The sequence below is a fragment of the Bufo bufo genome, chromosome 8 (assembly GCF_905171765.1).
Source record: "Bufo bufo chromosome 8, aBufBuf1.1, whole genome shotgun sequence".
NCBI classification, from domain to species: Eukaryota; Metazoa; Chordata; class Amphibia; order Anura; family Bufonidae; genus Bufo; species Bufo bufo.
Window position 1 is genome coordinate 211,206,988 of NC_053396.1, and position 26,405 is coordinate 211,233,392.

The 26,405-nt window shown below is 43.7% G+C and overlaps 2 protein-coding genes across 2 annotated transcripts in view; both read right to left on the reverse strand.

Annotated features, from left to right (window-relative positions):
- Positions 1-248: 248 nt before the first annotated feature.
- LOC120977688 (class I histocompatibility antigen, F10 alpha chain-like) lies at positions 249-24,511 on the reverse strand. The gene is made up of 7 exons (XM_040405732.1): positions 24,425-24,511; positions 17,204-17,464; positions 16,179-16,457; positions 8,049-8,321; positions 6,398-6,493; positions 6,045-6,074; positions 249-568 (listed from the first exon to the last, which is right to left on the reverse strand). Exons 1-7 carry the CDS (start codon positions 24,480-24,482, stop codon positions 519-521), a joined length of 1,047 nt encoding a protein of 348 aa, XP_040261666.1. The 5' UTR covers positions 24,483-24,511; the 3' UTR covers positions 249-518.
- Positions 519-26,405, reverse strand: part of LOC120977687 (class I histocompatibility antigen, F10 alpha chain-like) — a 58,827-nt gene continuing 32,940 nt past the window's right edge. The window contains exon 8 of the mRNA XM_040405731.1: positions 519-555. Within this exon, the coding sequence (XP_040261665.1) occupies position 555 (1 nt within the window). The 3' untranslated portion in view covers positions 519-554. The remainder of the gene's footprint in view (positions 556-26,405) is intronic.

Here is a 26,405-nt window from a genome sequence, read left to right on the forward strand (position 1 = left end):
GCTCATCGTGGCCACAGGGACACAAATATGTATCTGGTTTATGTCTGTGATGGACAGGCAATTCATAATTCCTTATGAATCGCCCGTTCCATGATGTCTGATAATGTTCATTGAACTGGGGAATGACCTAGACCACTGCAGAGAGGTTTTACCTGTTCAATTAGCTGGGTTCCTGGCTGGCTGAATGTAGGTGAGAAATCGTAAACAAAGGTGGCCTGCAAGAAGTTCTCTGCCATTTGACTGGGCTTTGAAGCAGGCCCCCCCCTGTGGAGTTCACTACCTCTGCTATCTGAAAGCAGATAGCTGGTGTGGGAACATGGCTGACAGTAAATAATAATCCATATTCCTGATCCATAGGCTTGATTGTTGACTACCTTTGTGTTGTTTGTTAGAAAAGCGCTAGAGCACATTCTGTAAAGTTGGTATAATGGTCATAGTCGTGTGGGAAAAGACAAGTCCAGCTATCCTTGTGCCCTAGTGATATCCTACATCCTTCAAGCCAGGCAACTTTATTTTCTTCATAATTCCTCATCAACTTCATTACTGGTGTCAGCTGGCGTGTCAGAAGCTATAAAAAATATGTACAAAAAATGAGTATATCGAGTATGCACACTTCTCAATATTAAAATTGGATCACCAAGAAGGACAAGCAATGCAAGTTATGCAAATTGAGGAAGAAGCAGGTGCTGCTAAGATCTGCAATTAGCTCCAATCTGTGGCACGTGGGAGGGGCATAAAAGCCAGATTGAAAGCAAAGTTTTTAAGCCACATAAAACCTCAAAAATGGATCAAGTTGTAAGGAATGATTGTGTGATGCCTCCTATTTGTTGATGTGCCAATTACCACCACTTGTCACAGACTGAGAGGGACAGAAACCTTGAATAGAGAGACCTTGGTTTATTACTCCAGCAAATTGCTACGCTGCTAGGTTAAGATGACAGCACTGTTCAACGTTCAGGGGCAGGGCCGGCGCTACCATAAGGCAGACCAAGCGGCTGCCTTAGGGCGCACCCTGGGGGAGGGCGGAAGAATTTACCTTTTAAAAAAAAATCACTTACTTGTGAGTTGAGCTGCAGCGCCGCCGGCCACCCACCCCAGCCGGCGTGCGCCGTGCAGCCCTGGCCCTCACTCACAGAGCGGCATGGCAACATGGTCACAGGGTCAGGCCAGGGGGAGTGTGACTGGCGAGTGGAGCAGCGGCGGGGGGCGGCAGCAGGGACTGGAGCTGACTGTATCTGTGAGTCTGACTCACACACAGCCAGATTGCGTAGCAGCAGGACAGATGGGTAGGTGATCACTGATGAGCGCACTAGCGCCAGAGTGCACGGCATAAATGTGTTTTTAAAAAATTATTACACAAACAACAATTATAAATGGGGGGGGGGGGGTGACTGTGACAATGTCTGTAGTCTGTGACATGGGGATGGGGCTGGGGGGAAAGGGATGATGTGTCATGGGTGGGGGAGAAATGTGACACAATAGGGGGTAATGATGTGATCATGATGTGACACGAAGGGGGTGATGTGACATGGTTTGGAGGGGGAGAAATGTGACATTGATGAAGGGGGAGAAATGTCACATTGAGGGGGTGAAATGTGACAAGGAGGGGGAGAAATGTGACATGGAGGGCTGATGTGACATAGGTGATTTGACATGGAGGGGGAGAAATGGGACATTGAGGCCTTGAGGGGGAGAAATCTGACATGGGGGTGATGTGACAGAGGGGATTATGTAGAAAGGAGGGGGAGAAATGTTACATGGAGGGGGAGAAATGTGACATGGGGGGCTGATGGCTTTCAAGGGGGCATGATGGCTGACATAAGGGCATGATGGCTGACATGGGGGTATGATGGCTGACATGGGGGGCATGATGGCTGACATGGGGGTCTGATCTGAGGCATTGGGGGTTTGATCTGGGGTCTGATTAACATTGGGGGTCTGATTGCTGGTCTGACCTGAGGTGTAATGGAAAATATTTATTTCTTATTATCCTCCTCTAAATCCTAGGTGCATTTTAGAGGGCGAAAAATACGGTCCTCAAACCAGCGATTGTCTGAAGCAGAGAGAAGATACCAGGACCACACAGAGGAGAAGCCAGCTGCTGCAGACGGGACCAGGGCCAGGTGAGCTGCAAGGGGGGAGGTCCTTCTGCATGCGTTCTGTATTTTTCTCACACCCATCAATTGCAAGGGCTGTTATCGTCTGAAGGTATGAACAAGAATAGGACTTGCTCTGTAATTTGCAGAACAAAAATTCAGCCCCATATAAATTAATGGTTTAGAAAATGGCGGTTGTGTGCATGCGCTATTTGCCTTCTTATGGTTCTTTACATTGATTTTGGTTTGTTTGTTTTTTAATTGTGCCTTTTATCTTGCTTATTTTTAAGCCATATTTACATAAAACATGAAAACCTCTCTGCTTTCAAATGGCCGAACTATTGGAGCATTTTAGCGTCTGTAGTACGGCTGCAACAAACGGACAACATTGGGTCAACTGAACCATAGAGTTCAACTACTGAGGCGGGAGGCAAAATGTAGCTTCGCTTGTGTTGGCAAAAATCCTTGCACCGGCCCTGTTCAGGGGTTGTGAGAAGAACGATGAAGTGAAATGACAAAAAGAGGTAGACAAAGGAGAACTTATGCATGGATGGATCATCTGATTAGAAGCACGTAGTGATCCATTAGAAGGCATTTGCAGGACACTTGGCTGAGGACAGACATCCAGCAACTATTCTCTTCGGTGATGTGTACTGTTTTTGTCTTGGACTCAATGATGCTTGGAGATCGGCATGGTGACCACGTAGACAAAGTTGTGTAGAGGATTTCACAGGGGAACATCACACCGGTTCTACTCCCTTGATTATGTTCTCTACCTGTATTACATGCACTGCACTGCTCTCTGCTTGTACTACATCCACTGCATTGCTCTCTACCTGTACTACATGTACTGTCCTGCGCCCTATCTGTACTACATGTACTGCTCTTTACCTGTACTACATGTACTGTGCTGCTGTCTACCTGTACTACATGTACTGTGCTGCTGTCTACCTGTACTACATGTACTGTCCTGTTCTCTACCTGTACTACATGTACTGTCCTGTTCTCTACCTGTACTGTCCTGCGCCCTATCTGTACTACATGTACTGTGCTGCTCTTTACCTGTACTACATTTGTTGTACTGCTCTCTACCTGCACTAAATGTACTGTACTGCTCTCTACCTGTACGACATGTACTGCACTGCTCTCTCCCTGTAATATAAGTACTGTATTGCTCTCTACCTGTATTACATGTACTGTACTGCTCTCTACCTATATTACATGTACTGTACTGCTCTCTATCTGTACTACATGTACTGTACTGCTCTCTGCCTGTACATGTACTGCACTACTCTCTACCTGTACTACATGTATTGCACTGCTCTCTACCTGAACTACATGTACTGTGCTGCTCTCTACCTGTACTACATGTACTGCATGTCTCTCTACCTGTACTACATGTACTGTCCTGCTCTCTCCCTATTCTATATGTACTGCACTGCTCTCTACCTGTACTACATGTATTATACTGCTCTCTACCTGTACTACATGTATTATACTGCTCTCTACCCTGTACTACATGTTTTGTACTGCTCTCTACCTGTACTACTTGCACTGTACTGCTCTCTACCTGTACTACTTGCACTGTACTGCTCTATACCTTTACTACATGTACTGTACTACTCTCTACCTGTACTACATGTACTGTACTACTCTCTACCTGTACTACATGTACTGTACTGCTCTCTACCTGTACTACATGTACTGTACTACTCTCTACCTGTACTACATGTACTGCACTGCTCTCTACCTGTACTACATGTACTGCACTGCTCTGTACCTGTACTACATGTACTGTACTGCTCTATACCTGACCTGTACTACATTTACTGCACTGCTCTCTACCTGTACTAATTGTACTGCACTGCTCTCTACCTGTACTAAATGTACTGCACTGCTCTCTACCTGTACTACATGTACTGCACTGCTCTATACCTGTACTACATGTACTGCACTGCTCTATACCTGTACTACATGTACTGTACTGCCCTCTACCTGTACTAAATGTACTGTACTGCTCTCTACCTGTACTAAATGTACTGCACTGCCTTATTTCTTTTCTACATGTACTGTACTGCTCTCTGCCTATACTACATGCACTATACTGCTCTCGATCTGTACTACATGTGCTGTACTGCTCTCTACCTGTACTACATGTACTGCACTGCTCTCTGCCTGTACTACATGAACTGTACTGCTCTCTACCTGTACTACATGTACTGTACTGCTCTCTAACTGTACTACATGTACTGTACTACTCTCTACCTGTACTACATGCACTGCACTACTCTCTACCTGTACTACATGTACTGTACTGCTTTGTACCTGAACTACATGTGCTGTACTGCTCTCTATCTGTACTACATGTACTGTATTGCTCTCTACCTGTACTACATGTACTGCACTGCTCTCTGCCTGTACTACATGAACTGTACTGCTCTCTACCTGTACTACATGCACTACTCTCTACCTGTACTACATGTACTGCACTACTCTCTACCTGTACTACATTTACTGCACTGCTCTCTACCTGTACTACATGTACTGTACTACTCTCTACCTGTACTACATGTGCTGTACTACTCTATACCTGTACTACATGTACTGCACTACTCTCTACCTGTACTACATGTACTGTACTACTCTCTACCTGTACTACATGAACTGTACTGCTCTCTACCTGTACTACATGCACTGTACTGCTCTCTATCTGTACTACATGTACTTTACTGCTCGCTACCTGTACTACATGTACTGCACTGCTCTCTGCCTGTACTACATGAACTGTACTGCTCTCTACCTATACTACATGCACTGCACTACTCTCTACCTGTACTACATGTACTGCACTACTCTCTACCTATACTACCTGTACTGTACTGCTCTCTGCCTGTACGACATGAACTGTACTGCTCTCTACCTGTACTACATGTACTGCACTGCTCTCTGCCTGTACTACATGTACTGTACTGCTCTCTACCTGTACTACATGCACTGCACTACTCTCTACCTGTACTACATGTACTGCACTACTCTCTACCTGTACTACATGTACTGTACTGCTCTCTACCTGTACTACATGTACTGCACTACTCTCTACCTGTACTACACTGCTCTCTGCCTGTACTACATGTACTGTACTGCTCTCTTTCTGTATTATGCATACTATACTGTCCTCTACTATTATTTTGTGTGTTGTTCTGCTTCATCTGCATTAGTTACCTGTTTGTTTATCATCATAATGCACCATTTTTCTATAAGATATGGTATTGTCCCAAGTTATAATACTCTCGAATAATTTTTATAAAATGAGGGAGTGCTGTACTTTCATTGAAGTCAAGGTTCTGCACAAAACAAAACATATATGTGGGCAGCACTCCCAAAGGGGCAGTGTGTGTGTGTGTGTGTGTGGGTGAGCGCCTCTTGGGGTTTTTATCCAACTTATCCCCTCAGTTTGAAGTCTAACAAAAAGAGAGAGAAGCAGCACTCTGAAATAATGCAAAACAAGTGTAGTCTTCAATCCACAGTAAAGGGGTTGTCTCACTTCAGCAAATGGCATTTATCATGTAGAGAAAGTTAATACAAGGCACTTACTAATGCTGCCTCTCTTTTTTTGTTGAAGTCAAGGTTCTGGTATATGTAGTAGGATATTTGTTCACACTTTTAGATACCCTGGTGGGTGTCTGGGTAAGTAAAAAAAATTACAGGCATCTGTCAAGAGATTTGTACCTATGAAAATGGCTGACCTGTTGTATGTGCGCTTTGCAGCTGACGGCATCTGTACAAATCTGCTGGCAGATGTCTTTTAACATCTTAGACACCCTAGAACACCAGGGATCTATGGTAATGCAATGGTTCCCCTGACACCCCTACCTCTATATAGTAATCATATGCTATATACTGTAGAAAGTATAAGCAGAGCTGCAGAGCACATAGCAGAATACTTACTGTTGGCCGCTGTGTAACTGTTCCTTATTTCTGGAAAAAGCAGAGGAGATAAATTCAGCTACAGAAAACTGAGGAATAATTCACTATAAAACTTTATAACGATATGAGTCATTTGGGTGCAATCACTCTACTATGTATTCACCCTGGTGGATCCCCCTCCTGGCTTGATTGATATCCCACATGCACTTAATAACTTATATACGCCACTTTTGTGGCATATGTAACTTTGACAGATTTTACTAGTAAAGATCCCACACTGTCTACCAGCATGGAAGGAGAAAATATATTTTTAAAAAGATTACCCGAAACTCTGGTAGCTTGGCTGAACGAAGCCCTTCATTGTAAAAACTTACTTTTGAATAGAACTACCACAGCAATGACACATATAAGAACGACCACGACCACGACCACGATGATGATCATCATCAGGGGGGAGTCCTGCTTTGGCTCTAAAAGGGAGAAATTATTGGATAATTAAACTGATTCATATATTTTATCTATTATCCATCTATCTATCAATCTATCTATCTCTGTGTATATGTTTCTCAGTTGGTTTTCCATCTTATTTTGGTCATCCTGGGCTAACAACGTTTGTACTATATGGAACTTGTCCAGCACATAGGATAAAGTACACTGCGTGCAGAATTATTAGGCAAATGAGTATTTTGACCACATCATCCTCTTTATGCATGTTGTCTTACTCCAAGCTGTATAGGCTCGAAAGCCTACTACCAATTAAGCATATTAGGTGATGTGCATCTCTGTAATGAGAAGGGGTGTGGTCTAATGACATCAACACCCTATATTAGGTGTGCATCCTTTCCTTTGGCAAAATGGGTCAAAAGAAGGACTTGACAGGCTCAGAAAAGTCAAAAATAGTGAGATATCTTGCAGAGGGATGCAGCACTCTTAAAATTGCAAAGCTTCTGAAGCGTGATCATCGAACAATCAAGCGTTTCATTCAAAATAGTCAACAGGGTCGCAAGAAGCGTGTGGAAAAACCAAGGCGCAAAATAACTGCCCATGAACTGAGAAAAGTCAAGCGTGCAGCTGCCAAGATGCCACTTGCCACCAGTTTGGCCATATTTCAGAGCTGCAACATCACTGGAGTGCCCAAAAGCACAAGGTGTGCAATACTCAGAGACATGGCCAAGGTAAGAAAGGCTGAAAAACGACCACCACTGAACAAGACACACAAGCTGAAACGTCAAGACTGGGCCAAGAAATATCTCAAGACTGATTTTTCTAAGGTTTTATGGACTGATGAAATGAGAGTGAGTCTTGATGGGCCAGATGGATGGGCCCGTGGCTGGACTGGTAAAGGGCAGAGAGCTCCAGTCCGACTCAGACACCAGCAAGGTGGAGGTGGAGTACTGGTTTGGGCTGGTATCATCAAAGATGAGCTTGTGGGGCCTTTTCGGGTTGAGGATGGAGTCAAGCTCAACTCCCAGTCCTACTGCCAGTTTCTGGAAGACACCTTCTTCAAGCAGTGGTACAGGAAGAAGTCTGTATCCTTCAAGAAAAACATGATTTTCATGCAGGACAATGCTCCATCACACGCGTCCAAGTACTCCACAGCGTGGCTGGCAAGAAAGGGTATAAAAGAAGAAAATCTAATGACATGGCCTCCTTGTTCACCTGATCTGAACCCCATTGAGAACCTGTGGTCCATCATCAAATGTGAGATTTACAAGGAGGGAAAACAGTACACCTCTCTGAACAGTGTCTGGGAGGCTGTGGTTGCTGCTGCACGCAATGTTGATGGTGAACAGATCAAAACACTGACAGAATCCATGGATGGCAGGCTTTTGAGTGTCCTTGCAAAGAAAGGTGGCTATACAACTTGCCTAATAATTCTGCGCTCCCTGTAGGTCCAATCAATGCATATCAAAAAGCATAAGTTACAATACAGAGCCAAGTGCAATGAAAGTTTATAAATTTATGCATCTTCTATAAGGAACACCCAATTCTTTTTGCCATGCTCACGGTGTAGATCACGCTTACCTAGTTTTACAAGGAGTGGTTCCTTCAGGCTGCTGTGATCCACATAACAGGAGTAACTCTCGCCCTCTTTGGGGATCACTTCCACACTGACCCTGATCTGATAGGTGCCGTCAGGATTGGGGAGGACATGTGTGGTCTCATAGGAGGGAACCTCATCTATACCATTCTTCATCCACTTCACGTCCACAGCTCTGGGGTGAAATCCGTACACAAGACAGTGAAGCTTTGTGACCTTATCTGATTTCCGACCTGTGACCTTCACCGCTGGCCGAACTAAGAGGGAAAATGGACAAATATATTAAGTGTTACGTCATGGATACTTATGGTAACTGATTTAACAGAATGTTTTGGGATGTTTCCCTTTTGGTCCTTCAAATGTTTTTGTATATGATATTGGATTGGGTAACAGAAATCTACTACAGATGACATCTCGGAGGACACCACCACACTAATTCTCACATCTGTTATTATTCCAGGAAATTTTACAGGGGCTTTCCCACTCAACTCGATTGAGCTCTATGGGACTGCCGGAGATTTCTGTGCATGGTACTTGGTCTCTCTTTGTGAGCCACAAAGAATTGAATGGAGCAGTGGTGCACATGTGTGACTGTTACTTCATTCACTTGGTTGACTCAAGGACACCTGATCTTGTTATCGGTGGGAAAGTCAGTGTTTCTATTCTATAGATAGGTAATGAGTTGTTACGGGACTCCCAGGCTATGAGCTGTGCGCTACGATTGGCCAGCGCTGCAGCAAGGGACAACCCTAATACAAAAACTCCGCCCAGTACAACAGAGGGAGCTGCAGACACCGGAGCCTATACCGGGCGAACGGAGCGGCGCCCAGACATACTAGTAAGTGCAGGGGGACCCCTGGGCGCCGCTCTGCCCACTGATATAGTTAGTTTTTAGTTTTTAAACTAGTGAAAGGTCCTCTTTAAGGCCTTTATGAGAGGGCTATTTGTTAGCAATATCTCCAATTTAAGAAAGGGATATAGTAGGAAGGAGAGGGATTTAAAAGAAGCAGCGTTAGGTACTATACAGGAATTTTCTAGGAATAAAACAGAAAGAAAAAAAGAAAATTATGCAGAAAGCAAGCCAGGAGTATTCTGATTTTCTCCTGGATAAGGCCCAGCAGAGGCTCTTCTTTAATGGACATAAATATCATGCTGAGTCGGGCCGTCCAGGGAAACTGTTGGCCAGGGTGATTTCGAATCAGGACCAAAAAAAAGATATAGTAAGTATTCGCTCTTCTGAAGGTATAATTGTTGAAGATCAAGATGGTATAAAGGGAATTATTTTGAAGTTTTTTTCGGATTTATACAAATCAGACAATAATACTTCAGATGAAGTGATGAATTCATATCAGGATTCCATCTCTCTTTCTGTCCTTACAGACACCCAAAGAGAATTTCTTGATGCTGATTTCTCCCTGCAGGAGTTACAGGCTGCAATAAAGGTCTGTTCGGGAAATTCCTGCCCTGGCCTAGATGGATTCCCATATGAATTCTATCGTAAATATAGGGAGGTTATTCTCCCTTATCTGCTGAGAGTAGTCACTGAATCATTGGAGGATGGTAGCCTTCCGGAATCAATGACAGAAGCTGTAATAACATTAATACTAAAAAAAGGCAAGGATCCCCTTGATATGGGGTCATATAGGCCGATTTCTCTCTTAAAGAGGACCTTTCACCAGAATAAAGCCTCTAAACTGACTATACAGACGTGTAGAGCGGCGCCCGGGGATCCCCCTGCACTTACTGTTATCCCCGGGCGCCGCTCCGTTCTCCGGTTATAGCCTCCGGTATCTTCATAGTTAGGCTCCACCCAGGGGATACTGCCGCGGTCTCCTTCTCCTATGCTGTAGCGCTGGCCAATCGCAGCGCTCAGCTCATAGCCAAGATTCTATAATTGAAGGGTTTGGGACATTAGGAGTAGAGGACAGCATTTCTTTATATGCAGATGATGTGTTATTTTATATAGATCATACTAATACTACACTCCCAAGAATTATTTGAATAGTTACTTCCTTTGGTGAAGTTTCAGGTCTTGATATTAATTGGTCAAAAAACACTGTTATGCCGGTAGATAGACTTGAACTTCCTAGTGAGGGGGTTTTGAGTATGTTGAAGATTTCTGACTCATTTGAATACTTGGGTATGAGGACATCTTCGAAGATTGAAGACTATGTGTATCTCAATCTGATTCCATTGATAAGTAAACTTAGGTCCAAAATTACGATATGGTTCAGACTTTCTTTATCTAGAGCTGATAGAGTATCTCTAGTTAAGATGGTGATTCTACCCCAATTCCATTACATTCTTAGGAATTCCCCAATATGGATTGAGGACAAGTTTTTTAAGATAATTGAGACAATTATAAATGATTTACTCTGGGGAAGAAAGAGAGTAAGGCTTAAATTGCAATATCTTTACAGGCCGATGGAGCAGGGAGGGTTGAACCTTCCATATTTTAAGGGCTATTTTATATCTGCACAGTTATGGCTATATTGTCATTGGGAGAAAAGCCCACTATGTAGAACCTTGGTGAGTAAATCTATATATGATAATATGTTTACCTTATTGGAATCTAAGCGAATATCGAATCCTCAACAGGACTATAGAGAGGCTAGGAAACTGTTCAGTAAGTCCTGGTGTACTATCAGAGGATGGTTGGGAATAAAGGGATCTTTATGCTGTACTCCCCTCTGGCAGAATTACTATTTACAGGCCTTAGATGAATTGGATGGAGACCAGTATTGGCGAAAATTTTTTATTTTGTATGTTACACAGGTGGTGAGGAATGGAGATATATTTTCGTTTTTGGAGCTATCACAAAGAGAGAATATAACTAACATATCTTGGTTTAGGTATTTTCAGTTATGTTCGGCACTTTCTAGTGCTAAGGAAAAATCTGTGCTTGATATAGATACTAATACACCTTTAAATGAATTAATGGGGAATTTAGGTCACAAGGTTAAGATTGCTCAACTTTATAAATTGTTACTTAAAGCACTATTTAATAATATATGTTCCCCCGGACAAAGGGCTTGGGGAGCTGATTGTCCAGGGATACATTTAGTTTATTTGGCGAATTATATTGCCTAATTTAAGATTAGTGTCTGACAATTTTAATCACGTTTTGGTTCAATTTAATATTTTACATAGAATTTATGTTACACCACTATGGTTGAATAAACGTGGACTAAGAAATACATCTAACTGTCCACGGTGTGATGTACCTGGGGCTGATTTTTTGCATATGTTCTGGCGTTGTTCAGAACTAAAAGAATATTGGGGAGCAATTGATAATTTTATTTCCCAAAAACTGAAAATAGTGATTCCTTTTATTGTGGAATGTTGGATATTAAGTGATCTTTCCAAGGTAAACTGTCATAAGTATAAAAAGATTCTTTTGATAAAAATAATGTTTCTGGCAAGACTCTTGATTACACGGGTCTGGTTCTCACGGAATATTCCAAGTGTGACTATGTGGTTAAACTTGGTTAACAGGATTAAAAGATATGAGAGGATCTTATACAAACAAAGGAATATTGAGGAAAAATGGATGAGGATATGGGGTGTTTGGAATTTCTTTTATCTTCCCTGCCTTAATCCCCCTCTATACCCTTGTTATGTTGGGAACTAGAGACGCATCGCAAGGGGAGGGAGGAGGGTAGTATTGGCTTGAGTTTAAACTAATAAAATAAATGATATTGTGGATTTTAGAAAGTATGGTAAATAATTGTTTGGCTCTAAATAAAAAAAATTGCAATGCGAAAAAAAAGAGGCAGCCATCGACGTGTGTTTCCCTTTCTGTCTGCATCAATTCTTAATTCACATATACTACAGGAGAAGCCACATGAGTATCCCTGTAAACATTCCCAAAAATTAGAGGGATAGAAAAGTTGTGAACATTGTGACCACAGCAGCCAATCACTGCATGATGAAGGGAGGTTTATTGCAAAGGGACGCCACATTCTGTAACACCTGTAGGTAGGAACAGACAAGGACAGTGAGCCCTAACCTAGAGCCCCGTCCGCTTTCCCTACATACTTGCAGTACAAGCCCTACTTGGCAGAACCATAACTGGACGACGGTCCCTACTCTAAGTGCAGAGATGGACAAACACCAACAGACAAACACCAAAGCAAAGTCATATGGGAATGGGTCAGAGCCAAACAGGCTACGCAGTCCCAAAAGAGAGACAGAGGGTGGTCAGAGGAACCGAAGTCAGAAGCACAGAGGAATCAGTACGCTAATGCAGGAATAAGGAACAAGGAACCTAGGTAATAAACCGGGCAAGACTATCAGTGGCGTAACAAGTGATCTAAGGGCCCCAAGGCAATTTTGGATCGGGGGGCCCCCTCCGCATGATATGTTTGAATGTGTTGTAGTTCGGTGCCCCCAATTTATAAAATGTAAATAACCTGTTTTAATGTCCCTTACTCTATGAAATCCATGTGATGAAATTTATTACATTAAAATTAAATTACCTGCTGGCGGTGCTTCTGACTGTGCTGATGTAGCAAGCATATATTATTTACAATTGGCCACTGGGACCATCAGTGTCCCTCGATTGACACGTGTCAGTGATTCTAAAATATAGCTTTTATTGCTTGTCCATAAAATAGCTAACTGGGAACTCTATCTTAACTCTATAGTTAAAATTATCAGCATAGCCTGCCTGTCTGTTGGTAATTATTACAATGTAATCTCTGATTATCAAGTCCGTCCACTAGGTGGCTCTGTGCATCTGCAGCTGCCTGTTTCATACGTCCTTTATTATTCAGGTGCCTCTCTGCTTATATAATGCACGCTGTTCTTCCCACAGCGTGTAGGCTCCAGCCACTTTAACGGACTAGACTCATGTATTAGTGACTCACTCAGACATGAATAACGGCCAGGCTATTGCTGGCTAAAACGCTAACTTCACTAACTGCCCCCCGACATGTTTCGCCAACCAGGCGTCTTCAGGGGTTTGGGCAGAGGTCCTCTGCCCAAACCCCTGAAGACGCCTGGTTGGCGAAACATGTCGGGGGGCAGACCCCTGAAGACGCCTGGTTGGCGAAACATGTCGGGGGGCAGTTAGTGAAGTTAGCGTTTTAGCCAGCAATAGCCTGGCCGTTATTCATGTCTGAGTGAGTCACTAATACATGAGTCTAGTCCGTTAAAGTGGCTGAAGCCTACACGCTGTGGGAAGAACATATATATAAGCAGAGAGGCACCTGAATAATAAAGGATGTATGAAACAGGCAGCTGCAGATGCACAGAGCCACCTAGTGGACGGACTTGATAATCAGAGATTACATTGTAATAATTACCAACAGACAGGCAGGCTATGCTGATAATTTTAACTATAGAGTTAAGATAGAGTTCCCAGTTAGCTATTTTATGGACAAGCAATAAAAGCTATATTTTAGAATCACTGACACGTGTCAATCGAGGGACACTGATGGTCCCAGTGGCCAATTGTAAATAATATAAGTTTAAAGTCCCAACACGTGCTAGGGGGATATGTATAAATCAATTCAGATGTAGCAAGCATGGCACAATAATGGTGGATCTCCTCCCTCTCTGCAGCGCTCCTCCTCTGCCCTTCCAAAGCCCCAACATCCAATGACTGCTCAAGTCGGCTGTAGCCTATGCAGGATGGGAAATTAAAAGGCCCACCCTGGACGTGCCATATAACTCACTCCCAAACCAAAACATCACCATCACCCTCTGTGTCCAGCACTATCTGGCCCCCCAGCACCAGCACATACACCAGCAGTCCATCAGCACCCCACAGCACATACACCAGCTACCAAAGCCCCCATGCCCCTGACAGTGCCATCAGTAATAGTAATGCCCCCATAATTCCCCCAGTAAAAAGGCCCCTATATTGCCGTCTATATTCCCCAATGATAATAATGCCCACATAGTGCCCCTGATAAAAAATAATGACCCAATAGTGACTCAGTATTAAAAATGCACCCTTAGTGACTCTGGTAATAAATATAATACCTGTGATGCCCCAGTAATAATAATGCTCTGACAGTGCACCCAATAATCATATCTACTATTGTGTCTGCAGTAATATTAATGCCCCCTATTGTGTCTCTGGTAATAATAATGTCCCCACAGTGCCCCGAGTAATATCCCCCCACAACCCCTAGTAATGTCCCTATACTGCCCCAGTAATTTACTTTATTTTATACACTTATATAGCACTGCTGTATTCCGCAGCTCTTTACAGACATTAGCATCAAGCTGTCCCCAATTAGGGTCACAATCTAAGTGTGTGTCCTTCCACTGCCCCCGGTAATATCCCTATAGTGACCACAGTCATTTTCCCCCAGTCTTTACTCACTAGGCCCCTGTCAGAACGCTCATAACAGCAGCATCACATCCACTCGGTCCGGCATCTATCAGGCCCCAGACTGGCCCTACTAGTAGTGATGCGCGCTCAGACAGGGGCCCGGCATGAAGTATAGTGACAGTGCTGGGTCCACAGCGAGTGCAGACTATCACTGGCAATGGTGTTTGGTCAGGAAGGGATTTAAATAGACCGCCGAGCCCCTGGATCAGAACCTGATAGCATGTGCACATTGGCCATAGACATTACAGGGAAGTTCCCAAGCCCTCCTCTCTGCCGCTGACCAGAAAGATAATGAGTATTAATTAATGCTGTGAGAATCAGGTACTCATGTACCCAGCCAGCGACTGCTGTGGCCCGCACCTCACCCCTGCTCAATATCTTAATCAGGATCTGGATCTTAATCTGGAGGAGGAGTAGGACAGAAAATGGCATCTACTGATGGTCATCTCAGAGATTCAGATTTTTAGGCAATAAATTGTGCTGCACTGTGGTATATGGTTCTGAAAGGATGGTATTTTGCGCTATGGTAGTGCTGACCTTGCCTGCTTGTGTTGCCTGCCTACAACATGGGGCAACTCTTAGTTTTTTTTTTTCCAGGGCCATTTTAAACAGAACCTGTCACCTGAATTGTGTGTATAGAGCTGAGGACATGGGTTGTTAGATGGCCGCTAGCACATCCGCAATACCCAGTCCCCACAGCTCTGTGTGCTTTTATTGTGTCAAAAAAATGATTTGATAGATATACAAATTAACCTGAGATGAGTCCAGCACCGTCCCGCATCCTCCGAATCTCCTCCTTGCTCCCCGACGTCACAAAGCTCGAGCGCCGTAATCTCGCGATGTGAAGCGCCGGCTCTTTCCCTCGGTCCAGTGGACACTTTTCTGCCTGACAAAGGTAATTCTATGTGCCCGAAACGTTGCTTTGTGTACCACCATGTCCGGCCAATAAAAACCAATTAAGCATCATAAAAAATTGGAGTGCTGTCTGAATTGTTTGACACAAAGCTACAGCGCCGTAATCTCGCGATGCGCGAGCTAGTGCATGCGCAGTTCTTTCCCTGAGGCTCATGCCAGAACAGGGAAGGAGCATTATGCTGACACTGCGCATGCGATAGCTTGCGCATTGCAAGATTACGGCGCTCTAGCTTTGTGACGTCGGGGAGCAAGGAGGAGATTCGGAGGATGCAGGACGGTGCTGGGCTCCTTCACGCTGGACTCATCTCAGGGACAGGACTCATCTCATGGACAGGACTCATCTCAGGGACAGGACTCATCTCAGGTTAATTTGCATATCTATCACATCTTTTTTTTGATACAATAAAAGCACACAGAGCTATGGGGACTGGATATTGGGGATGTGCTAGCGGCGATCTAGCAGCCCATGTCCTCAGCCCTATTCCCAAAATCCAGGTGACAGGTTCCCTTTAAGTTCCCACTCCACCCTTGCCTGACAGGTCCATTGACTTGGCGCTCCATAAGTCAGAAACACTAGCACACAGTAATAGAGCAGCTGAGCTAATCATCCCACTGCTAATCTCTCCCAGCACACACACGCTTTGGTGGAGAAGCAGAGCATTGCATCCTGTTATTAAGGATACGGTCACATCGCCGAGGGGCATGGCTCAGCAGTGCGTCTCTTCTGGCGCGGCCACCCTAAGGCCGAGGATCTCAATTATGGGAATGGAAAGCTTGAACCTGAAATGGGGCCCCATCTCAATGGACTGATGGGAGAGATTAGGTATAGAAATAGATGCAGACATGACAGTATCACCTCTCCGCTCCAGATCTTCTCTCCCATATACAACGTATCTCCTCAGCCGATCAATGCATTCATTCGCTAGGTAATTCCTGATTCTCTCCCCGGCTCTCACATCCGGGCTGTTCCATCTCTGCGTGGTGATCTGAGCCTCGGCCATGGTAGAGATGAATAATCCCGTCTTTATATCCAGGTACATGTATTCTCTTCCGTCATATCGGAACTCCTCATAATTTACAATGCTGCCGTCATCTTTCAGCTCACAGCTGTGCATCACCTGAGCAAAATGGAAGCCTGAACACGAAACAGGAACATGTTACACAGACCGTGTGTATAGATGTATGTGCATGTTTAATAAGGGTATGTGTATAACTTGTCACATGTGTTATACGTGTTGCATGTCATTCATAAATAGGTGCGTACAAGTGGAATACAGGCAAATTGCAATTTACAGGTTTCTAAAAATTGTCCAAATTTTATTGAGGCAGCCAACGGATGCACCCGCAGTAAAGGATTTTTACACAGTCGGATGATCAGGTGAATGATCAAAAGTGCGAACGCTTGTTACCGATCAATGCCCTGTGTAAAGCCCGGTGACCAGTCAACAAAGAAGTAAACATGGGATGTGTAGCATAATGGAAATAAATTGCTACAAACAATTATAAGTAGTGAATCATCGTTCATGGGGCCATTTGTTGGGGCAGTTGTCTTGGGTTTCACATGATAAAGTAGTGATGTCTTGAATGCAGGCCATTGATCATGTGCTAGACTGGCTGCTGAACGCCTGAAGAAGGATGCAAGAAAGACTGTGGTGCAGTTCCTTTTCTCTGGATGAACAATCTCAAAATCTTATTTACATCTGACTAGTGGTTCTTGGATAAAAAATATAAAAAAATAAATGTAAAAAAAATATTCTGTGTACCGATTCCAATAAAGTGGAAAATTCTACCTAAGATTTGTCTACTTCCTATGAATATACCCCTTACATAGTAATGAGCTACTGGATCCCCTCCTACCACATAGGATATTGTGCATCTCACCTTCAGTATGGTTGAACCGCTTCATCACTATCTTCACTTCATGTTTGAATAAAGCTTCGTTTGCTTTACTAATCAGTGTCCTTTTCAACCATTGCTCAGGTCTCTCCTTCCTCACCCACGTAGCCACAGGAACACATTTGCCGATATCACTATTGTATAACTCAGTTTGCTGATCATCCATGTAACCAACTATGGAGAATTCAGGCAAGCCGGATCCCGGGGCTGAGACTCCCGTGTAAAAATAGCGAAGGGAGTGACTGTCTGAAAGAGACATATAGACTATGATACAGCCTCATCTACGGTTGGTTCGTAAACTTGTTAGTTAGATTCAATATTTTGATATAAAAATTTCCATGTTATTAAAATTTAGATTCTAAAGAGATAGCTCACACAGTGCATTTTGGAGGTATAAACTGTGTCATACGTTTATAGTCGGTGTCTAAGTACAGTAGACCCACTATTAAATACTCTCAGTGGTCTCAAAATAATATATTGTTTACTGAGTATGCCTTATTATTCTTAAGTTAAGATTTAACTTTTATTTCTATCATTTAAAATAAAGTGAGACGATGGAGTAAAGTAAACTCCTGCACTTATTTGTTAGAGGGGGAGAAAAGGGTCTGGGTGCAAAGTAGTAGGCTTTAGCAGTGTTCCCGTATGGTAGGCGGGTCAAATGTATAGGGGAGGAGCCTAGTTGAGTTTACTAAATCTCCCTATACACTTACCCTACTTGAGCTAGTCTAGTCAGTGTGATTACCTAAATGGCTGTAGTCGGGGCACTCGTCTTTAAAAGGACGACCCCCAGCCTCAGGAACCTCGGCCCTGTACTAAAGATCCCTATGCTCTTACCTCTCTAAGATTGATGTCCTGTGTCATCCTCCGACGCGTTTCGCCAGGTATGGCTCTTCAGGGAGAAAGGATGTCCAGGCGCTGGAGGCAGTGGCTCTGCGCCTGTTTCGATCATGTGGCAGTGGCAACCTTGTTCTGCTGTGCGTCTCTTTTACGTGCGTCCCGCTCCACCTCTAATTAGAATTGACCAATCAGTTGGTATGAACGCTCTGCACTGGGAACTCCCTCCCCGCATATTCACCTGTCTACTTCAAAGTGGAGACATGCGCCGTAGGATTCCGCTTCTTAGATCAGGCGGCCTGGCTATGCTCCGCTATAAGGCGGAAGTGACGTGGTGCTTGGGCGTGGCTAGTCGTCATGGGGATCTCACACCGCGACCCCGGCCGGCTCTATGTCTAGCAAGATTGAAAATCACTTGATATCAATATGGGCTCATTTTGATTTGCTTAGAGATGTCTATAATAACTCTCACAAGACATGGAATATATTAACCCTGTCTATCCTGAGTGTTATATTACGATTTTTTGGTTTCTGTAAGGTTATTGTTAAAACATCCTTTCTTGGATCAATAGCTGTGTGACTGCTCTGGGAGATTGCCAACCAGAGCCTGCACACAGGGATGATCTGGTGTTTTGGTATATAGGACCTTTTTTTTATTATTTTTATTATTATTTTTATATACATATACATGGGGGCTTAGGTTAATTGTTAAATAGAGCAGATTTTGTTCTATCTTCTATGTGCATATTGGCGCCCATTTAGACCTGCCCTCTGTATATATATTACAGGTTTATATCTACAGGAAGGGTTTATATGAGAGATATTCATTGAGGCCGTTTGGTGTCACGGACTTGAGTCTATGGATCCACATACTGTAGCTTCTGCCTTCAGGATCAATTTGTCCCAATCACCCCCCCTCCTAGGTTTTGGGACACATTGGATACCTATAAATTCAAGGCATGTCGTGTTTCCGCCATGGCATTGATTGATATGCCGTGCCACTGATGTGTCCTTTTTATTTTGGATGTCATTGTAGTGGTCTCTAATCCGTCTCCTGAATTCTCTTTTAGTTTTCCCCACGTAGTCTAGGGGGCAGGAGCACTGTGCCAGATACACTACCCCCATGGTTAGACAGTTCACGTAATCACGGCTGGTATACTGTCTGCCTGTGTGTGAGCACGTAAATGTCTTGGTTTTCCTTACCTGGCTGCAGGCCAGACACCTACCACACTTAAAGGTACCTGTAGGTCTCCTAGATAGCCAATTACCAGGGTTGCTGGGGGGGTAGGTAGTGACTATTGACCAGTCTATCTTTGAGACTTCTACCTTTCCTGTAGGTTATTGCTGGATATGGTCCTATTATATCTTCCAGATCGGGGTCAGTTTTTAGTATATCCCAGTATTTTGTTAGTACCTACTTAACCTGTTGATGGGCATTGTCAAAGGTCCCTATGATTCGAGCAGTGTTGGAGGGAATTATAGAGTCCATCCTTTTTTTCTTAGGTATGAGTAGCATATCTCTATTTTCTGAGACTGCTGCCTCATAAGCTACTCGTAGTATGCCGTCAGGGTACCCTCTGTCCCTGAATCTGTACCTTAGATCCTCTGCTTCACTTTTGAATTTTTTAACGGTGGAACAGTTGCGTCGGAGTCTAAGGTACTGACCTTTAGGTATGCCCTTACGTAGGGTGTAGGGATGGGCGCTCTCCCAACGAAGCAAGCTATTTGTAGCTGTCTTTTTACGGTATACCGAGGTGATTATGTTATTATTTGGGCCTCTTTCAATAAGCACATTTAAAAAAGGTAACGAGGCTATGTTCAGATGTGAATCTAAGGCCCATAGTGTTGTCATTAATCCTCTCCATGAAGTCCCCAAAGGCGTCTACCGTCCTTCGCCATAATACAAAGACATCGTCTATGAACCTCAGCCACAGAACTATCATGTCTTGCCACTTATCCATCCTCTCTGAGCCAATGACGTTGGCTTCCCACCAGCCCAGAAGCAGATTTGCGTACGACGGCGCACAGGAACTGCCCATCGTGGTGCCCCTGAGCTGGTGGTAGTAGTGGCCATCAAAGACAAAATAGTTCCTAGTAAGGCTGAAGTTCAATAGATCGAGTATGAATTGATTGTGTCGAGATTGTCTTATATCCCTCATACTTAAATAGCTTTCTACTGCCTTCATTCCTAGATCATGTTTGATCGAACTATATAGGGCCTCAACGTCTATGGACACCAGTATGGTTTGATCGTCCATACATACACCATTGAGCCTCAATAGGAGGTCCGATGTATCGCGTATGTATGACGGTAATGTCTCCACAAAGGGTTTGATGATTTTGTCGATGTAGATGCCTACGTTCTGTCCTAGGCTGCCCACACCTGGTACTATTGGACGTCCTTTCAGTGGTGTAGTGCCCTTATGAAGCGCATGTCTTCACTTTGAAGTAGACAGGTGAATATGCGGGGAGGGAGTTCCCAGTGCAGAGCGTTCATACCAACTGATTGGTCAATTCTAATTAGAGGTGGAGCGGGACGCACGTAAAAGAGACGCACAGCAGAACAAGGTTGCCACTGCCACATGATCGAAACAGGCGCAGAGCCACTGCCTCCAGCGCCTGGACATCCTTTCTCCCTGAAGAGCCATACCTGGCGAAACGCGTCGGAGGATGACACAGGACATCAATCTTAGAGAGGTAAGAGCATAGGGATCTTTAGTACAGGGCCGAGGTTCCTGAGGCTGGGGGTCGTCTTTTTAAAGACGAGTGCCCCGACTACAGCCATTTAGGTAATCACACTGACTAGACTAGGTCAAGTAGGGTAAGTGTATAGGGACATTTAGTAAACTCAACTAGGCTCCTCCCCTATACATTTGACCCGCCTACCATACGGGAACACTGCTAAAGCCTACTACTTTGCACCCAGACCCTTTTCTCCCCCTCTAACAAATAAGTGCAGGAGTTTACTTTACTCCATCGTCTCACTTTATTTTAAATGATAGAAATAAAAGTTAAATCTTAACTTAAGAATAATAAGGCATACTCAGTAAACAATATATTATTTTGGAGGTATAGTGCAAGTAATGTCGCTGTCACCACCGGCTAATAAAAAATTACACTGAATGATTGTCACTATTAAAAAAAAACTCACCTCATCCACTTGATCGCGCAGCCGGTATCTTCTTTTCTTCAGGACCTGCAAAAGGACCATGCGGTGAGCGTGGTGACATCAGCGTAGGTCCTTTTGCAGCTCCTGAAGAAAAGAAGACGCGCGATCAAGTGGATGAGGTGAGTTTTAGTAGACATTTTATTTAGCATTCTGTTTTAAGAATGCTATTATTTTCCGTTATAACCATGTTATAACGGAAAATAATAAAATCACCCGAACCCGAACTTCAGTGAAACTTTGCAGTTCGGGTTCGCCCAAATCTACTATACACTCTATTTAAATGGTATTACTTGATGTTATGTTCTGTCTCTTTTTCTAAATAGCTCAACATTTTATACCCAGGACAGCCCAATTTTGTTGAGACTGCTGCTGAAAATTAAGAAGTCCCTGCATATTTGAGAGTTTGGGCAACTGTTAGGCTCCAGTGAGTCCTTAACTTGCAGGAAGCTGAACTTGATGTGCTTATCACAGTCATTTAACTTTAGAAGAGTTGGCCCACCTATCTACCAGAATAAGTGTTATGTCTAATCGGTAAGGGTCTGACCACTGAGACCCCCATGGATTATGAGAAAGGGAGTCCCACACCCCCCTGTTGAAAGTGGCAGCTGATCATGTGCATTGCCAATCCACCCAAGCCTAATGGTACAGCCAGAGTATTTTTTGGTAACTCCACAGACTCTGAATTTAGTGCATATGCTCCATTAGTATTTGGACAGGATACCCCAATTGTTCCGATCAGTGGGGGTCCCAGTGGCTGGACCTCCAGTGATCAGACATTTCAATCTTGGGAAGAATCTGTTAACAGCCTCGCAAATACTACAGTCAGGTCCATAAATATTGGGACATCGACACAATTCTAAAATTTTTGGCTATATACACCACCACAATGGATTTGAAATCAAAACGAACAAGATGTACTTTAACTGCAGACTGTCAGCTTTAATTTGAGGGTATTTAAATCCAAATCAGGTGAACAGTGTAGGAATTATAACAGTTTGCATATGTGCCTCCTACTTGTTAAGGGACCAAAAGTAATGGGACAGAATAATAATCATAAATCAAACTTTCACTTTTTAATATTTGGTTGCAAATCCTTTGCAGTCAATTACAGCCTGAAGTCTGGAACGCATAGACATCACCAGACGCTGGGTTTCATCCCTGGGTTTCATCCCAGGCCTCTACTGCAACTGTCTTCAGTTCCTGATTGTTCTTGGGGCATTTTCCCTTCAGTTTTGTCTTCAGCAAGTGAAATGCTCAATCGGATTCAGGTCAGGTGATTGACTTGGCCATTGCATAACATTCCACTTCTATCCCTTAAAAAAAGTCCAATGAGTTCTGAAGCATTTGGCTGAATATGATCAGATAATATTGCCCGAAACTCTTCAGAATTCATCCTGCTTCTTTTGTCAGCAGTCACATCATCAATAAATACAAGAGAACCAGTTCCATTGGCAGCCATACATGCCCACGCCATGACACTACCACCACCATGCGTCACTGATGAGGTGGTATGCTTAGGATCATGAGCAGTTCCTTTCCTTCTCCATACTCTTCTCTTCCCATCACTCTGGTACAAGTTGATCTTGGTCTCATCTGTCCATAGGATGTTGTTCCAGAACTGTGAAGGCTTTTTTAGATGTCGTTTGGCAAACTCTAATCTGGCCTTCCTGTTTTTGAGGCTCACCAATGGTTTACATCTTGTGGTGAACCCTCTGTATTCACTTTGGTGAAGTCTTCTCTTGATTGTTGACTTCGACACACATACATCTACCTCCTGGAGAGTGTTCTTGATTTGGCCAACTGCTGTGAAGGGTGTTTTCTTCACCAGGGAAAGAATTCTTAGGTCATCCACCACAGTTGTTTTCCGTGGTCTTCCGCGTCTTTTGGTGTTGCTGAGCTCACCGATGTGTTGCTTCTTTTTAAGAATGTTCCAAACAGTTGTTTTGGCCACGCCTAATGTTTTTGCTATCTCTCTGATGGGTTTGTTGTGTTTTTTCAGCCTAATGATGGCTTGCTTCACTGATAGTGACAGTTCTTTGGATCTCTTCTTGAGAGTTGACAACAACAGATTCCAAATGCAAATAGCAGACTGGAAATGAACTCTGGACCTTTTATCTGCTCATTGTAATTGGGATAATGAGGGAATAACACACACCTGGCCATGGAACAGCTGAGAAGCCAATTGTCCCATTACTTTTGGTTCCTTAACAAGTGGGAGGCACATATGCAAACTGTTGTAATTCCTGCACCGTTCACCTGATTTGGATGTAAATACCCTCAAATTAAAGCTGACAGTCTGCAGGTAAAGCACATCTTGTTTGTTTCATTTCAAATCCATTGTGGTGGTGTATAGAGCCAAAATGTTAGAATTGTGTCGATGTCCCAATATTTATGAACCTGACTGTATGTATCGGCTGTAGAAGCAACCATTAGGCCGTCTTTGGCCCCCTCTGCACCTCCTATAATTATGCTCCTGCCAGTGGTATACGCACTGAGGCACATGGTGTTAAAAACTTTCGGAAGTTTTTGCTTTTGTTATGGAACAATTAGATTGTCTTTTACATGGAAAAATGTATCTTTATATTTAGCCTAAAGACCATGGAACAGAAGTCACTAGTGTTATAGACTGAACACAAAGTCAAAAAAATAGACCCTATAGTGTGTAGCGAATGTATTGTACTATGAAACACAAATGGCCCAAAGAGAGGAGTTTCCCAGAAGTATGACACAATAACCATCTACAGACAGAGACTAGCATAGCCATTTCCCTATAGCAATATTCACCTAATAATTAGTATAAACATTGTATAGTACAATCCAACACTCAAGGATCTCTGTCTATCAGTGGTTTAAATACAAAACTGGGGGAGCGGGGTCTTTCTTTAAATTTTTTCATTATTGCATAATTTTACTAGGAAATAAATAAAATGTACGTTTTTAAGTTAATAGTGGGTTACTTCGGGGTAACTCCTGGCTTTAGGCCATTTGTGTTAAATAGTGTTATAGACGGCACCATAGGTGGGGCCCCTGTTATAGATTTTGCATTGGGGCCCAGGAGCCTCTACGTACATCTCTGGCTGAAAACAATCACAATGCACATGGAACCCTGAGCAGAAACCAGAGCTGTCAAAAAGTGACAGTGATCCAGAACTATGTAACATAAAATAATACTGTGATATAATATATAATAATTATACACTTACCAGCGTGCACCCAGGATATGGCATGAAATATCAGGATGAGAGCGTAAATCCCCTCCATGCTGTGTGTGTATATATACCAGGAAGAAAAGTGAAAGGAACTAAAGAGACCGTCTGCTGATTGGACAGTTGTTAAAAATTTTCTCCAATAGGAAAATTAATCTGCAGATGATCAGCAGTTACCAGGCAGAGTGAAGATGAAAAGGTTAAAAAACGAGAGTGAAAACCTGTGATGATTCACAAATGAGGAACATTTACGACCGGTTCACACAGTTTCTAGAAGATATCAGCACATTCATGGGCTAAAATCCTGACACTTTTGCTTATGTGTTGGCAAAGTATATTATGCCCTCAGGATAAAAAATGTTTGCCTGTGTAAGCAGAACTGGGTCAGAGGTATGAGCCTCTGGAGGGAAACAAGAATGTTCTCATCCACTGACAGCAAGCAGGAATCCTGAAAATGTTTACAAAATGTCAGCCCTTAGGCTACATGCACACGGACGTTGTTTGTTTCCCTTTTTATTTTTTGCAGATAGAATGCGGACCCATTCATTTCAATGGGTCCGCGAAAAACGCTCTGTCCGCATCAGTATGTCCGTTCCGTTGCCCCGGCCAATAAGTATTTTTTTCTAGTTTGCGGACAAGGATAGGCATTATTACAATGGATCCGCAAAAAAAAAAAAAAACGGATCTGCAAAAACACATAGGGTCGTGTGCATGTAGCCTCACATTTGTGTTTTTCATGGACATGTGCCATCTGTATGTTCCTGGTGGCTACCCAACTGTTTAAGGAGGGTAGACAGGGACTGGGGGTCCCCTCCCCCCCCCCCTTTCCCTTCATAGTTCTTTAGGGGCATTTTGCTGGCCCCTGTTTGGGAGTTTAAGGGTTTAGGAGTTAGGTAAGGGTTAATAGTTAGTGCGGCAGGAAGAGGAGGTGGGTAGTGGGGAAGGTACTTATGTGCGGGTCCCGCCCATTCTCTCCCTCTTGATCGGAAGCGCGGTGCCCCACCCTCCCTCCCTTTTGTTGGAGATGTTTTGAGGTTTCATGTTATTTAATATTTATTTTAATGTTATTTAATATTTATTTTGGCAATGTGGATGCCCCCAAGGGGAGCAATATGCGGTTGTTTGAAGAATTTTCAAGTCACAGCTGGCGGCAATTTACTGTTACCAAACAAGTTGTTAATGATGGGTTGGCGGAACTGCCCGTTGGGAGTCCAGCGGTTGGCAGAGCGCACGGTTTTATAATGTTTGCCGTTTATAAATAATAAATATAGCTGTGGCCGACTACCACCCTGCAATAAAGAAAGTTAAAGGAAAGAACGTGGTCAGTGTCCTTATTTGGGAGATGGTTCTAAGTATGGGCCAGCGTGGGTAGGGGTGTCCTTCCCCTCCTTCATCCCTTTGTTATTACCAACAGTCACGGACAGCACACATACCCACTGATGTTAAAGGGGTTTTCCGATATTTTTGTGCTGATGACCTATCCTCAGGATAGGTCATCAGTATCTGATTGGTGGGGGTCTGACACCCGGGACCCCCCGCCGATCAGCTGTTCGAGAGGGCTCCTGAGAGCGCTGCGGCGCCTGGTATCGCGCTCAGCTCCATTCACTTGAATCCTAGACCACAAGACTGATGGACGTGTCGTCACTTGGCCTAAGAAAAGCTGGGAGAAGGCCACTGCACTTCTGCAAGCGCCGCTGCCTTCTCAAACAGCTGATCGGAGGGGGTCCCGGGTGTCAGACCCCCACCGATCAGATACTGATGACCTATCATGAGGATAGGTCATCAGTATTAAAGACCCCTTTAGTGTGTTTTTTCACACATCAGTGTCCGTGGAAAAATCACAGAGACATGCACTACTTTGGTCAGTGATGTGGACCAAGCACAATGATGTCTATGGGTTTGTGAAAAATCACTGACACAACATGGATGGCATCTGTGTTCTGTCAGTGTTTCGTGGATCATTGGTAGGAGATGTTCT

Bases quoted from the DNA above. Each gene is read 5' to 3' on its own strand.
- LOC120977688 (XM_040405732.1), bottom strand. From the start codon at position 24,482: ATGGAGGGGATTTACGCTCTCATCCTGATATTTCATGCCATATCCTGG. The intron at 16,458-17,203 runs GTGAGATGCACA...TTTCGTGTTCAG, and splicing joins GCGGTTCAACCATACTGAAG to GCTTCCATTTTGCTCAGGTG. The intron at 8,322-16,178 runs GTGATACTGTCA...TTTCCCTCTTAG, and splicing joins AGAAGATCTGGAGCGGAGAG to TTCGGCCAGCGGTGAAGGTC.